Raw genomic sequence first — 13,326 nt, forward strand, 5'->3', positions numbered from 1 at the left:
CCTGTAACAACATCCTCCGAAAGTTGGTCACCTCAAAGTGGGGAGACAATCCAGCTACCCTGTGAACAACTGCTATCGCTTTGTGCTATTCCATAGCACAGTATGCATGCCCAGTGTGGGAACGATCCGTCCATGCTAAGAAATTAGACCCTGTTCTAAACTACAGTTGTTGTGGAATAACAGGATGTCTAAAGCCAACACCAAAGGATAGCCTCTACTTACCAGCTGGCACTACGTCACCTGGTATCAGAAGGACAGTAGCAAGCCAAAGGGAAAGATTGTGACAGATGGAAGATCCAAGGCATCTGTTATATGGTCACACAGAAGTAATCAAACACCTTAAATTGTGAAAGAGTTTTAAAACCAGTGTTGTGCCTTTCGATACAACAGCTCTAAGGCACAGTTGAGGTTATGGAATGAAAGACAATGCGAGTTGGATCCACTGAAATAGATCTGGAACCCCAGGAGGTCCTTCCCGGAGGGGAGGATACAGACTGGTCAATGTGGTGATGCCTGAACCGCCTGTGCACACAAACTGGCCGATCAACTACTTTTAATATGATCAAATGGGGCTACTCTAATGACACGAATATGCGAATATGGTGAGGTGCAAAATATGAAGCACTTGCTTGTTTGCCGACTCTTTGGGGTGACCTGTACAAAGGAGGATCTTGCTGCAGTGATGGAAAGAGCCATTGCTTGTGCACGGTTCTGGAAAAACATCTAGTTTGTGACAAGGACACGAGAAGAAGCAGAAGTGCAACATTGGAATTCACTTACCCTGTGGGTCTGCCAGAGCCCAGGTCTGTAAACCTTCTGAGCAAACTGAAAGGCCCTCTTTCCTCCTGCACAGTTAGAAAAGGGGTGGAATGAGGATTTGATAGGTTTATGGACGACTGATGTGAAGAGAGGATTGTTTTTACTCACCAGAGGGGTTAGTCGACACTAGAAATTTGTATGACAGTATACAATACTATCTATGTTAGGGCACTTATAACCTTATAGGATAGGTACCTTTTGGACTGTATGGATTGAAATAGCAGGATAAAATAACAAATAATAATAGCCATCAGCCTGCTGGGAGATGTAGCTGACCAAATCAGTTACTCCAAATAACCGGAGTCCCTATTCTGATGGATAATAGGGTGCCATAGGAAGGGGGGGGGGAGAGAATCCAGCACACCATAGAAACACCCACAAATAACACAAACCATCAGAATAAAAAAAGCAACGCCTTCAGGATAAGGCATTTTGCTTCCTCTGTTAATGTTTATTTTGTGTTTTCACTGTATGGGTTTGTTGTGGGGGAGAGATCTGGGACCGACCTTGTTCGTGACCCTTGTTCAGAGGAGACATTGAGTCACGTTGCCCTTTTCTGCAATTACATTGTATGTTTTTAAGGCACTGGGCTGTCAGTCCTGGCTCGCTGGGAGAGAGACCCTCTCCTTGGGAATTGATTTGCTTTGTCTTTCACGGAGATCTTACACATCATTGGTGCAGACATTTAAAAAAAGAAACCCCTCCTCCGCTCCTATTGTCACATCAACGTCAAACGGCCTGCCGCGGGGGCGGAGCCGCTTGTCCGAGCCCTGCTGGATGTCTGGGCGGTGGCTTGCCCGGCAGCTTGGCACAAGCCCTGCCCCGAGCACCCGGACCTGGGCGGGGAGGAGGCAGGGCTCCCCCGCCGCCCGGAAGGAAGGGAGACCTTGCCTTGTCCCGTGATAGCAGCCTACGGTCCCGGCGGCAGGCAACCCGCCGCTGCCTCTCTGCCGCCCCGCACAGCCCCGCGAGGCCGAGGATGGCCTCGGACGCCCCCGCCACCCTCCCAGTCCAGCTGGCGGAGCAGCCCAGGTGGGTGGGTGTGTGGCCTGGAGCCGGGCCCGTTCGGAGAGCAGGGGCCCAGCCTGCGAGCTGGAGCGGCCCCGGCCCTAGGGGCTGCGGACGCTGGAGGCGGGCTGCAAAGCGGCTCCGTCTCTCTCGGGCTTTGCCGGGCAGCGGCCGGTGCGGAGGGCGCGGCAGCCGCCCCCCGGTGCAGGCTGTGTCCGGGCTCTCCTCTGTTCCGCAGTGACGGCGAGTGCCGCTGAAGGGCGCCAGCGGCACGGTCCTGGACCCTTTCATTTGTCCCCAGAAGGGTGGCCGGCCTCTCTACGTATAGGTGCTGGAACTAGGGTGCAGGGGTTGCTGCACCCCTTGGCTTGAAGGGGTTTCCATCATATCCAGGGTTTACAGTTTGGTTCAATGGCTCTCAGCCCCCCCAATGTAAACATTGTTCCAGCACTGCTGACGGTAAGCACAAGGAGCCACTTCGGGGGGCTATCCTGACTCTGATGGACCTAACCAGCTTTTCCCCCAGAATGGGAGGAAAGTCACCATTAGTGTGACCAGCCACCCTCAAACTGCTGATAGCCACATGGAAAGGGGGACTTTGTGCAATCCATCATCTCTTTGGGAGACTCTGGCAGAGGAGCCATCAGTGCAGATCCCTCTTCCCCCTTCCAGATGGGAGAATAAAGGGGGAGGAACCTCATAACCAGTTCAGGTTTCCCTGTTCCCTCTTCTGCTATGGCAGTGGGATGGCAACCCAGTCCTTGATCTTTCTCTCCTTCCCCACTCCAAGCTCCAACCCTGTCATCCCTAGGAATTCCAAACATTGGAAAGCCAACCCAAAAGGCAGTGCAAAGTTACCCCACATCACCTTTCCAATATTCCTTAACGAAAGAGGGACCACCTCTCTCCATGCCCCTGTGTCTAAGGCCTGCTCTGTTTGGAAGTGTTATCAGGAGAGTTAAATCTCATTGTGCAGCAGAAGAATGCAGGGAAAGTCCCGTAAACCTCTGATTTTATGTTAGCATTCAGAGAAGAGGTGTGTTCTAAATTGTTCCTTCTCCTGTCAGATTACACTGCATTTCACTTAATTTTAATTCACATCGTTTTGAAATTTGCCTGTGCAAAGCTGAAGCAAATGGGAGTTGTGTTGTTCAGCAACTCTGAAAAATCAGATCTGATTTAGATATCTAAATGGAAGCACCTATGTCAACATTTTGGCCAAAGTTTACAAATAGATGAGACTATTCTTGCTTACAAAACACATCTTGGGGTATGTCTACTCTTACAATGCTACTGCCGCAGAGCTGCAGTGCTGTAGTGTTTCAATGTAGACATCACCTGTGCCGGCGGGAGGGAATCTCCCATTGGCATAGGTAATCCACCTCACTGAGAGGTGGAAGAATTCTTGGGTTGACCTAGCACTGTCTACATAGGGACTTAGATAGGCTTAACTATGGTGCTGGGGGGCTGGAGTTTTCATATCCTTGACTGATGTAGATAAACTGACTTAATTTTCTAGTCTAGACCAGGCCTCTGAGAATAAATTAGTCAGTATAAATCAATCCCAGTTACCTCTGTTTATTCTTAGGCTATGTCTACACTGCACTTTCTTCGTTAAAACTTTTGTCACTCACAGGTGTGAACCCCCCCCCCCCCCCCCGAGTGACAAAAGTTTTAACGATGAAAAGCGCTGGTGGGGACAGTGCTTCGTCAGTGGGAGATGCTCTCCCGGCGACGAAGCTACCCCCCTCATTGGGGGTGGTTTTATTTTGTCACTGGGAGAGCTCTCTACTGGAGACAAAGAGCGTCTACACTGTGTACTTTACAACGGTTTGACTGTAGCAGCACAGCTGGGCCATTGTAAGATACGCAGTGTAGACATAGCCTTAGACCCCAGCACCACTATCAAAATAGCTCTAAGCCAAAGAGACATTCTGGATACAGACTCACAAGGAAATACAAGCATCTCACATTAACATAATTTCTAGCATTCTGCCAGCAAATTTCCCTGTGGACAGAAGCCTATTTGCAAGAGGCATTTTCATGATTGTGATCCAAAAAAGGGGTTGTGGAATGAGATGGCAAAATTTGCAGATGACAACAGGAAGAAAGACGAGTCAAGACTAGAGAAAAGTGCAAAGAAATTAAGAAATAGACATGGGAAAATGAGAACATTTAGAGATATAATAGGATAATATTTTCTTCAAGGCATAAGCCAACCAGCAAATGAAGAGGGATAGGAAGAATCTTTCCCTCTGGACACACTGTCTACCAGGAGGTTTCTTGCATATCTCTCCAAAGTATCAGATACTGTTCGTTTTAAAGACAGAATACTGGATTAGGTTGACCCCGGGTCTAATCTAGCAAGGCAATTCCTATGTTTTCATTTGTAAGCAGTCAAAGTGGATTAAAGTGCAGAAAGGTCTAATAAATAATTCACAACAGATGGTGGTCTCCTGTACAGCTTTATGACTAGAGAATTCTTGATTTGCTAAAATATTTAGAATATGGTTCAAGACAATGGTACGAAGTTTACAAAGGGATACAAATTAAAGTTAATCTAATGTGAAATATCATATCTTTTTTTTCATTGCTACTCCTGCTCGCTCTTTGCATTGACTACATTTGAAGTTCCAGTCTTGGGCTAAAGGTAGAAATCCTTCTAGGGCATGCTACAGCATTTGTTCTTAGGAAACTGGCTACAAAATACATTGAATTGGCTAGGTCCTTGGGAGCCACCCATTTCCTCAGAAACAGAAAGGTTTTTGAAGCAGTATAATAGCTGTTTCATGACATTATTTTTAAAGATTGTTTCTCCTTTATCCTACTTGACTTCTTGCACTTCATCTTTTTAATTTGCTGCTGCCTTTAAAGAAAGTTAACGGGCTGCTTTGTAACCAATATTACTTCAGTGCTGTTTTGATGTGAACTTACTATCATGTCTGTAATTACAGCTTCTCGTGCTGCACTAGGATGATGACTTAGCCCCTTCTCATCCTCCAGCTGCCCACTCACTGTCCTTGGTGTGATACTCAGGGAATCACTTGTTTACAAACACAGGAAGGGAGATAGCATTCTTCATAGTCTTATTAAACAGTGATTTTTCAAATCTTTATTTCCAATGAAACTTTCATGCTATTAGGTAAAACCAGAGGAAAATTTGAGAAAACCATTTGGGACAGTTGCTGAACCACTGTACAGAAGGTATTGGCTGTATAAGTCATGGGGGAAATATAGGCTGATGCTTAAGACATGGTATTTATAGTTTTTTGCATGCATGTATTTGTAAATAATTGTATAAATTCAGAAATTGGTTTTATCATTTTGATTTTTGTCAATTTGACTCCAGCCCTATCCCCAACTAAAAACCACAAATCCATAGCAGTAGTATCTCTACGGGCTCCACTCTTATGGTAGCATATGCAATTCTGGACAAACAGCTGATTTGACTGTGGTTTAGCGCAACATGAAATTAAAGTTTGTCAAGGGGATTGTTGTGTGGTGTTCAGAGCAGAAGGCTGAGAGTCAGGACTCCAGGATTCTGTTCCTTCCTCTGTCACGCATTTGTTTGGTGACCATGGGCAAGCTGCTTAACATCTCTTTGGCTCAGTTTTCTCACCTGTAAAATGGGAATAAATATACTTACCTCACATAAGTGTTGGGAGATTTAATTAAAAATTTGTAAAATACTTGGAAATGCTCAGATGGAAGGTGCCATAAAAGTGCAAAGTATTATTTAATCCAATATTTCTGTGAAATAGTAACTTTCCTTTCTCCCCTTTCTTTCTATCATTTTCCTAATGTCTGATCTTCTCTATGCCACAATAACTTCTTTCAAAAAATTGCTGAGAGACCAACGCCTAAATTTTCAAAACTTGCTACTGATTCTGGATATTTCAGTTTTTGACAAATTTAAGACACATTAAAGTGCCCTGATTTTCAGAAGGGCAGAGCACCTAGATTCTGAAAATCACCTCCTCTTCAGGGATTTTTAAGTTGAGTGTCCAAACATTGATGCACTAGTTGCTTTTGAAAATGTAAGAATTATCACACTGTCTGAAGTGGTTCATGACCGTGAGCGCCAGGGCAGACTGTCAAGAAGCAGGTCAGAGATTCCAGACTGGTTGTGTGTTCCATAATTAGATTTCACCAACCATAGGCGCTGACTTCGGCTGGCTACCCCCGGCCGTGCCCTGCCCCAACTCCACCCCTGCTCTGCCCGTTCATGCCCCACCCCCATTCCAATCCCTGCCCCAACTCCACCCCTCCCTGCCCCTATTCCAACTCCTTCCCCAGATCCCCGCCCCGGCCCTGCTTCCTCCCCTGAGCACGTCATATTCCCACTCCTCTCCCATCCCTCCTGGAGCTTGTTACGCTGCAAAACAGCTGTTTTGCGGTGGCAAGCGCTGGGAGGTAGTAGGAGAAGCGGGGATGTGGTGTGCTCAGGGGAGGAGGCGGAGGTGAGGTGGGGCAGGGGTGGGAAGGGGAGCTTGGCTGCCAGTTGGTGCAGTGCACCCACTAATTTTTCCCTGTGGGTGCTCCAGCGCCTATGTAACCAACCCAATAACAAGTGTGAGGTCCTAAAATATTATAGCAGTCTTACCATGGAGTCACAGACAGTCCCCTTCACCATTCCAGTCTATCTTGCCACCCAGGCAAGCTGGACTTAGGCATGGTCTACACTACAGAGTTAGGTCAACGTAAGACAGTTGAATAAGTGTCTACGCTACAATGTCCTCTCGCCAACTTAACTCACCTGCTACGCCGACCTAATAACTACTCCACCTCCATGAGAGGCGTAGTACTTAGGTCAGTGTAGTTGCTTACATAGCTTGTTGCTGCCTTTGACAATCCGAGTTGTTAGGGATGCGCAGTGCTAGCAGAAGTAGGGTAGTGTGATCATGAACAGCCAATTTCACGGGCACTGCCTTCTTCTGGGCCCCAGGGGTGCATGGATTTCCTGCGTTTTCCAATGTATTCCTTCTAAAGGATTCCAACCTGCCTTTCAGATTGCTGAAGCTGAAGAAGATGTTTATTTCTAAATTTGGATCGGCTCCCAAGTTTTATGCTCGTGCACCAGGGCGAGTCAACTTAATAGGTAAAAGAAGAATATTATTTTCTTTAAATTTATGGCAAGTTCCAAACATACAACCTAAATGTTTGTGATCTTTTTATTTTTGGTCAAGGGGTGCCTGTGCTTGACATTAAGTCATAAATGGGAAGGAGAAAATATTACTTCATTAGCTTTTAACTGCATATTATTACAACCTGTAGTTCACATTAAGGTCACAATTCAGGACAGCATCTTTATTCAGGACGGGTGTAATTTTATATTTTAAGTGCCATCTTGAATAGGTAAGGAGTTAAGGACATAAATGCTTTTCTGAATCAGTGCCTACAAATCTCCTTCCTGGTTAGGTTTAGGGCTCATTTCCCTACCATGGTTTCTGCAGCTCAGTCTCAGGCAGATCTAGGATGCAGTTGAAGTTTGTAAGATGGTATCATGAAATCAACCCACATCTTTTCTCACTACTACAATTCAAATCTTCAAACATAGTAATGCATCCTGGCACAGAGTACTACATTTTGATGAGAGCTGGAAATGTTCTGCCATAGTTTTCCCTCCCTCATTCTATAGAAATTCCACACAGTTGAGCCCACAGAGATTAGAATAGTAAGTTGGTCTGGGAAGTAAATATGGTTATTTCATACCTGTTTTTTTAAAATGTGGCTTCATTCTGGAGACACCCATTTTTATTTTATGATCATGCTCTTTCTAGAGTTCAGTTCTCTGTGTAATTAGAATATGACCCAGCCAGTCAGGCAACTTTCTCCGTGAAAGGGTTTTTGCTACAGATATGGCAAATATAGTGCAATAGAGCTCTCAGAGGGCCGGGTGGTCTAGGGGGTAGTGCACCCAGTATTGCCTCTCAATACGAAGGCCTTTCTGTCCAGTTCCTCACCTGAGGATGGGTTTAGCTTCCCCTCAGGTTGCAATGTCCTTGCCCTCTTCTTATCAGAGGGGGGAAGTGAGAGTGGAATGTGGCTTATGCCTTACCTGCAACAGGGTAGGGGACCTTGGGCCTTCCCATTCCACTGGCTCCCACCCAGAGCCCTATGAGATTCAACAGTGTCCAGCACCGTGGCGTGCCCTCAGAGTTACCCTCTCTGGGTCACTTCTTACCATCTGTCTGTCCTCCAAGGTGCCAGTATAACATAACAAAAGAAAAGACAACTAAACCTTCAGCCCCGACTGGACTCCGCGTGCAGTCCTACTCCCCATAGGGAGGCTTTTTCAGCACCCTTGTCCAGGAGCCTTCAGGTTAGGTCTGTCTTCCTCCCCAACCTCTCACTGACTGAGTTGTGTTGCTCCTTTTTAAGCTTCCTCTCCAGCTGGAGCATGCTTTGCAGGTCTGGAGGGACAGGGCTACCTGGGGCCAGTATTGTCCTTTAACCCCTTTGGGCCCAGTGTGGGGTTTGTAAACCCATCACATACACATTAAAAACATTAATTAGCCTGTTATGCAGTCAATTTAAATTTTTACTTTGAACATCTGTCATGTGAGATAATTAGAGTGGAGAACAGATGTTGCCTGAAAATTATTCCTAACAGAGAAGGTACTTGCTATGTCCATTTTCTTTATTGAATGTTATTTTGTATGTTATGAACAATTGTATTAATGATGATTTAAATATTAGTATTTTCCTGGAAAAAGTCCAGCTATGGTATGAAAAATGAATTCCTGCAAAAGCCTTATGCAGTGGGTGATGAATCATTCAGATGAGCAGAAGTTGTCGCGGGAAGGGAAATTATGTATTGCATTTATGTTTGCGGTATGCTAACCATAGGTGAAATGGAAATAATTTAACTTGCTTGTCTTGCTAATTTTACCAGTTACATGTCAAGCACAAATAGTCTTCCTGCTCTAACTGCCGGATAACAGTCCATCTATCACCTTGTAATTTTGTTAAAGAACATAAAGGTTTAGAAAGAAATGAAGGTTACAAAAAATCATTATAGAAATGTAAAGCTTTGGTGCCTTAGTATGAAAGTTAAGATGTGCAGAACAGTCTAGCAGTTGGGATTTTAACAATAAGAGCTGTAAAGTGTATATTCTGAAATGACTGGCAGAAATTGTCTAGGACATGAAGCAATTCTGCACTCCTACACTAGCCATTAGAATCAAGGATGTTTCTTCTGCTGCTGCTGATTCATAGATTCCAAAGCCCGAAGGGGCCTTTGTGATCATCTAGTCTGAACTTCTGTATTATACAAGCCCTAGAACTTCCCCAAAATAATTCCTTAAATATATCTTTTAAAAAAAATCCAATCTTGAGTTCAATATTGCCTGTGATAGAGAATTCACCATGACCCTTGGTAAATTGTTCCAGTGGTTAATTACTCTCACTGTTAAAAATGTTCACCTAATTTCCATTCCAAATGTGTCTAGCTTCAACTTCAGTTATTGGAGCATGTTATACCTTTCTCTCTTCTAGATTGAAGAGCCCAGTATTAAATATTTGTTCCCCATGTAAATCAAGTCACCCCTTAACCTTCTCTATATTCAGCTAGATAGACTGAGCACCTTGAGTCTATCATTATAAGGCTGGTTTTCTAATAGTTCTCGTAGCTGTTCTCTGAACCCTTTCCAATTTATGAACATCCTGCTTGAACTGTGGACATCAGAGCTGGACACAGTATTTCAGCAGCAGTTGCACCAGTGCCAGAGGTAAAATAACCTCTCTACTCTGACTTGAGAGTCCCCTGTTTATGCATCCCAAGATCGCATTACCCCTTTTGGCCACAGCTTTGCACTGGGAGCTCAAGTTCAAAAGATTATCCACCATGACCCTCAAATCTTTTTCAGAGTTACTGCTTCCCCCATCCCATATGGATGGTCTACATTCTTTGTTTCTTGATGTTCACATTTATGTTTCGCTGAATTAAAACACATATTGTTTGCTTGTGCCAAGTTTACCAAGCAATTCAGATCACTCTGTATTAGTGACCTGTCCTTTTCATTATTTACCACTCCCCCAATTTTTGTATCATTTGCGAACTTTATCAGTGATGATTTTATGTTTTCTTCCAGATCACCGATAAAAATGTTAAATGGCAAAGGGCCAAGAACAGATTGCTGAAGGCCCCACTAGCAATACACCCACTTGACAACGATTCGCCGTAGACAATTATATTTTGTGATCTACCAATTAGCCAGATATAATGGTGCCATGTTAATTTTATGTCATTCTACTTTTTTTCCATCAAAATGTCAGGTAGTACAAGTAAAACATCTTACAGAAGTCTATTATGTTGTCTTTATCAAACAAACTTGTAATCTCAATTTAATTTGACAGGATCTATTTTCCATAAACCTATGTTGACTGGCATTAATTATATTACCCTCCTTTAATTCTTTATTAATTGAGTCCTGTATCAGCCGCTCCATTATCTTGCCCAGGATCAATGTCAGACTGATATGCCTATAATATTGGCACAACATTATCTTTCTTTTCTTCCAGTCTTCTGGAACTTCCCTAGTGTTCCAAGACTTATTGAAAATCAACATTAACGGTTCAGCAAGCTCCTAAGCCAGCTCTTTTACAATTCTTGGATGCAAGTCATCTGGATTTAATGATTTTAAAATGTCTAACTTTAGTAGCTGCTGTTTAACATCCTCCTGAGATACTAGTGGAATGGAAAGAATGTTATCATCCTATGAGAATACTACATTATCTGTTATTTTGCCAAATACAAAACAGAAATATTTATTGAACACTTTTGGCTTTTCTGCATTATTATTAATAATTCTACCATTTCCATCTAGTAATGGACCAATACTATTGTCAGGATTCTTTTTGTTACCAATATACTTAAAAACTCCTTATTGTCCTCTGCTAGCCCCAGATTTGTCTGTGTGTCCCTTTGCTTCCCTTATCTGTTATCTACAATTCTTAGCTTCTGGTTTATATTCATGACTATCAACTTGTATTAGTTATAGGTTTCATTATTGTTTTTTATAGGTGCCTTCACTTTCCTTGTAATCTAGGTCATTTTTTTAACCCATTTGGCCTTCCTCAATTGTGGTCTTTTTGGGCATCTAGTAACATGTTCTTAAACAAGGATTATTCCAAAATGCTGTTAATTTTCTGTTATTATTTTGTTGTTTTCTAGGAGAACATATAGACTACTGTGGATATGCTGTGCTCCCTATGGCTATAGAGCAAGACATACTTATAGCTGTTGAACCTGTAAAACCTCAAGTTGTCCAACTAGCCAACACAAACCCTTTGTACTCGTAAGTATTAATTTATTTCTTATATTAATTTATAATGCACTCATCATTTCTTATACTAATTTGTAATGCACTCAATTGCACCACAGTTACAAGATAAACTTGTAAAAGCCAAGTTTAAACCAATGTAAGTGTCTTCAGAAGTGGAACATCTGTATGCAGACAAATCCTCAAAGGGCAGAGTGCCACCAACTGAAGCACGAACAGTACTTCCTTTAGAAACCAGGTGTTGCTTGAAGTGTTCCCTTAGCCCTGCTCTACATTGGGTGGTGGGGGGGATCGATCTAAGATTACGCAACTTCAGCTACATGAAGAACGTAGCTGAAGTCGACATACTTAGATCGACGTGCCGTGCTGTCTTCACCGCGGTGACTCGACTGCTGCTGCTCCCGTCGACTCCGCCTGCGCTTCTCGGGTGGAGTACAGCGATCGACGGGAGAGCCCTCGGGGGTCGATTTGTCGCATCTAGACTAGACGCAGTAAATTGATCCCGGCTGGATCGATTGCTGCCCGCCGATGCGGCGGGTAGCGTAGACATACCCTCACAGACACTGGCCCAACCTGACCCTGTTCAGCTTGTGAAATCTGCCAGCGCACAGCATGTGATGATATATTTAGAGATTAATTGTGTACAATGGTATAGCAAAGGTGTATGTCAGGGGTGAGCAAACTATGGCCCGCGGGCTACATCCGGCCCACAGGACCATCCTGCTAGGCCGCTGAGCTCCCGGCTGGGGAGGCTCGCCCCCTGCCCCTCCCCCACTGTCCCTCCTTCCCTGCAGCCATGCCACCGTGCAGGCAGCGCGACTTGCACCTGCCCACTTCCCAGGCTTTCCAATAAGCCTGTCCTGCCGCTCTGAACGGCATGGTAAGGGGGCGGGAGGAGTGGGGGGCAGGAGGTCCTGGGGGGCAGTCAGGGGATGGGGGACGGTTAGATGGGATGGAGGTTCGGGGGGGGCGGTCAGAAGTCAGGGAGTGGGGGGCGGTGAATAGGGTGTGGGCTCCCAGGGGGGCGGTTAGGGACGGGGGTCCCGGGAGGGGGCAGTCAGGGGACAAGGAGCAGGGGGGGTTGGATAGGGTGTGGGGTCCCAGGGGGGCGGTTAGGGACGGGGGTCCCGGGAGGGGGCAGTCAGGGGACAAGGAGCAGGGGGGGTTGGATAGGGGGTGGGGCCCCGGGGGGCAGTTAGGGGCTGGGGGTCCTGGGGCCCCACCCAGGAGTTCTGAGGGGGGCAGCCAGGGGGCAGATAGGGGGCGGGGGCCAGGCTGTTTGGGGAGGCACAGCCTTCCCTACTCGGTCCTCCATACCGTTTTGCAACCCCAATGTGGCCCTCGGGCCAAAAAGTTTGCCCACCCCTGGTGTAAGTGAATTTCTGTAAATACTATAACAGTTTTCTCAGCAGTACAAAATCTAATCAGATGGAATGTCACTGGTTCTAGTTATGCTATATATACACTGTCTAAGAGGGTGAGGTTTACTACTTCTCTCCTCCACCTCTGTTCAGGTTTCCCCTAGCACAGCCCTTCTCTCAGAAGGCCACTTTGGCCAAATAAAATTCAGAAACCTTTTCATTGCAGGTTTGACTGTTGAGAGGGAGGGATTCCAGAATTAAAATAGGCCTGTTCTCTAAATCGAGTATCACTCTCGTTAAATTCAGATGCTGCATGACTTCTAGGGCCATGTTATATTTGCAGGGGAAGAGCTGTTTTGATAGGTGCTCAGTGAAGCAGTGACAGAAAATTTAAGCACTTTGACTAGACTGGTCTTTGAGCCAGGACTTGGCACAGCAAATAAGAACCTAAATAGCCCCCTATTAAAACAAGTAGAATTGAAACTAAACCTAGAATTATAGTTCTTGAATTAAAATAGCATGGACAATCAATATATTTTTGTAGCTGTTTTGGCTTCCATTTGAACTCATGTGGTTTTGGCTTAGGAGAGCTTTCTGCAGACAGCATCTCTGCTTCACTGTAGCCCTCCTGGTTAAAAGCAAAAAGGAACGTATCTTTCAACACTTTTGAGCATTATACTATCAACAATTGCCTTTGAGCTGCTGAGTCTTTTTTTACCAATCTGTCACAGATCTAGGGTTTATGCATATGCTGAATGAAAAGCATGTGCCCTTTGCTAATGAGGGATAACCACAAGTCTCCATAGAGTTACCCTTTCTTAGCTCAACCTTGATTTTACAGACTGCTGAAACGT

The 13,326-nt window shown here is 44.9% G+C and overlaps 1 protein-coding gene across 3 annotated transcripts in view; it reads left to right on the forward strand.

Annotated features, from left to right (window-relative positions):
* The first annotated feature begins 1,596 nt into the window (after positions 1-1,596).
* The window catches only part of GALK2 (galactokinase 2), an 84,859-nt gene continuing 73,129 nt past the window's right edge, over positions 1,597-13,326 (forward strand). For 2 of the 3 annotated variants that reach the window (XM_073303965.1, XM_073303966.1), the window contains exons 1-3: positions 1,623-1,851; positions 6,837-6,925; positions 11,003-11,126. In XM_073303965.1, coding sequence (XP_073160066.1) covers positions 1,799-1,851; positions 6,837-6,925; positions 11,003-11,126 — 266 coding nt within the window. In that variant the 5' untranslated portion in view covers positions 1,623-1,798. Of the gene's footprint in view, positions 1,852-6,836; positions 6,926-11,002; positions 11,127-13,326 lie in introns of all 3 variants that reach the window. The other variant, XM_073303964.2, reaches the window with a different exon arrangement.

This window comes from Lepidochelys kempii, chromosome 10 (assembly GCF_965140285.1).
Source record: "Lepidochelys kempii isolate rLepKem1 chromosome 10, rLepKem1.hap1, whole genome shotgun sequence".
Classification (NCBI taxonomy): Eukaryota; Metazoa; Chordata; order Testudines; family Cheloniidae; genus Lepidochelys; species Lepidochelys kempii.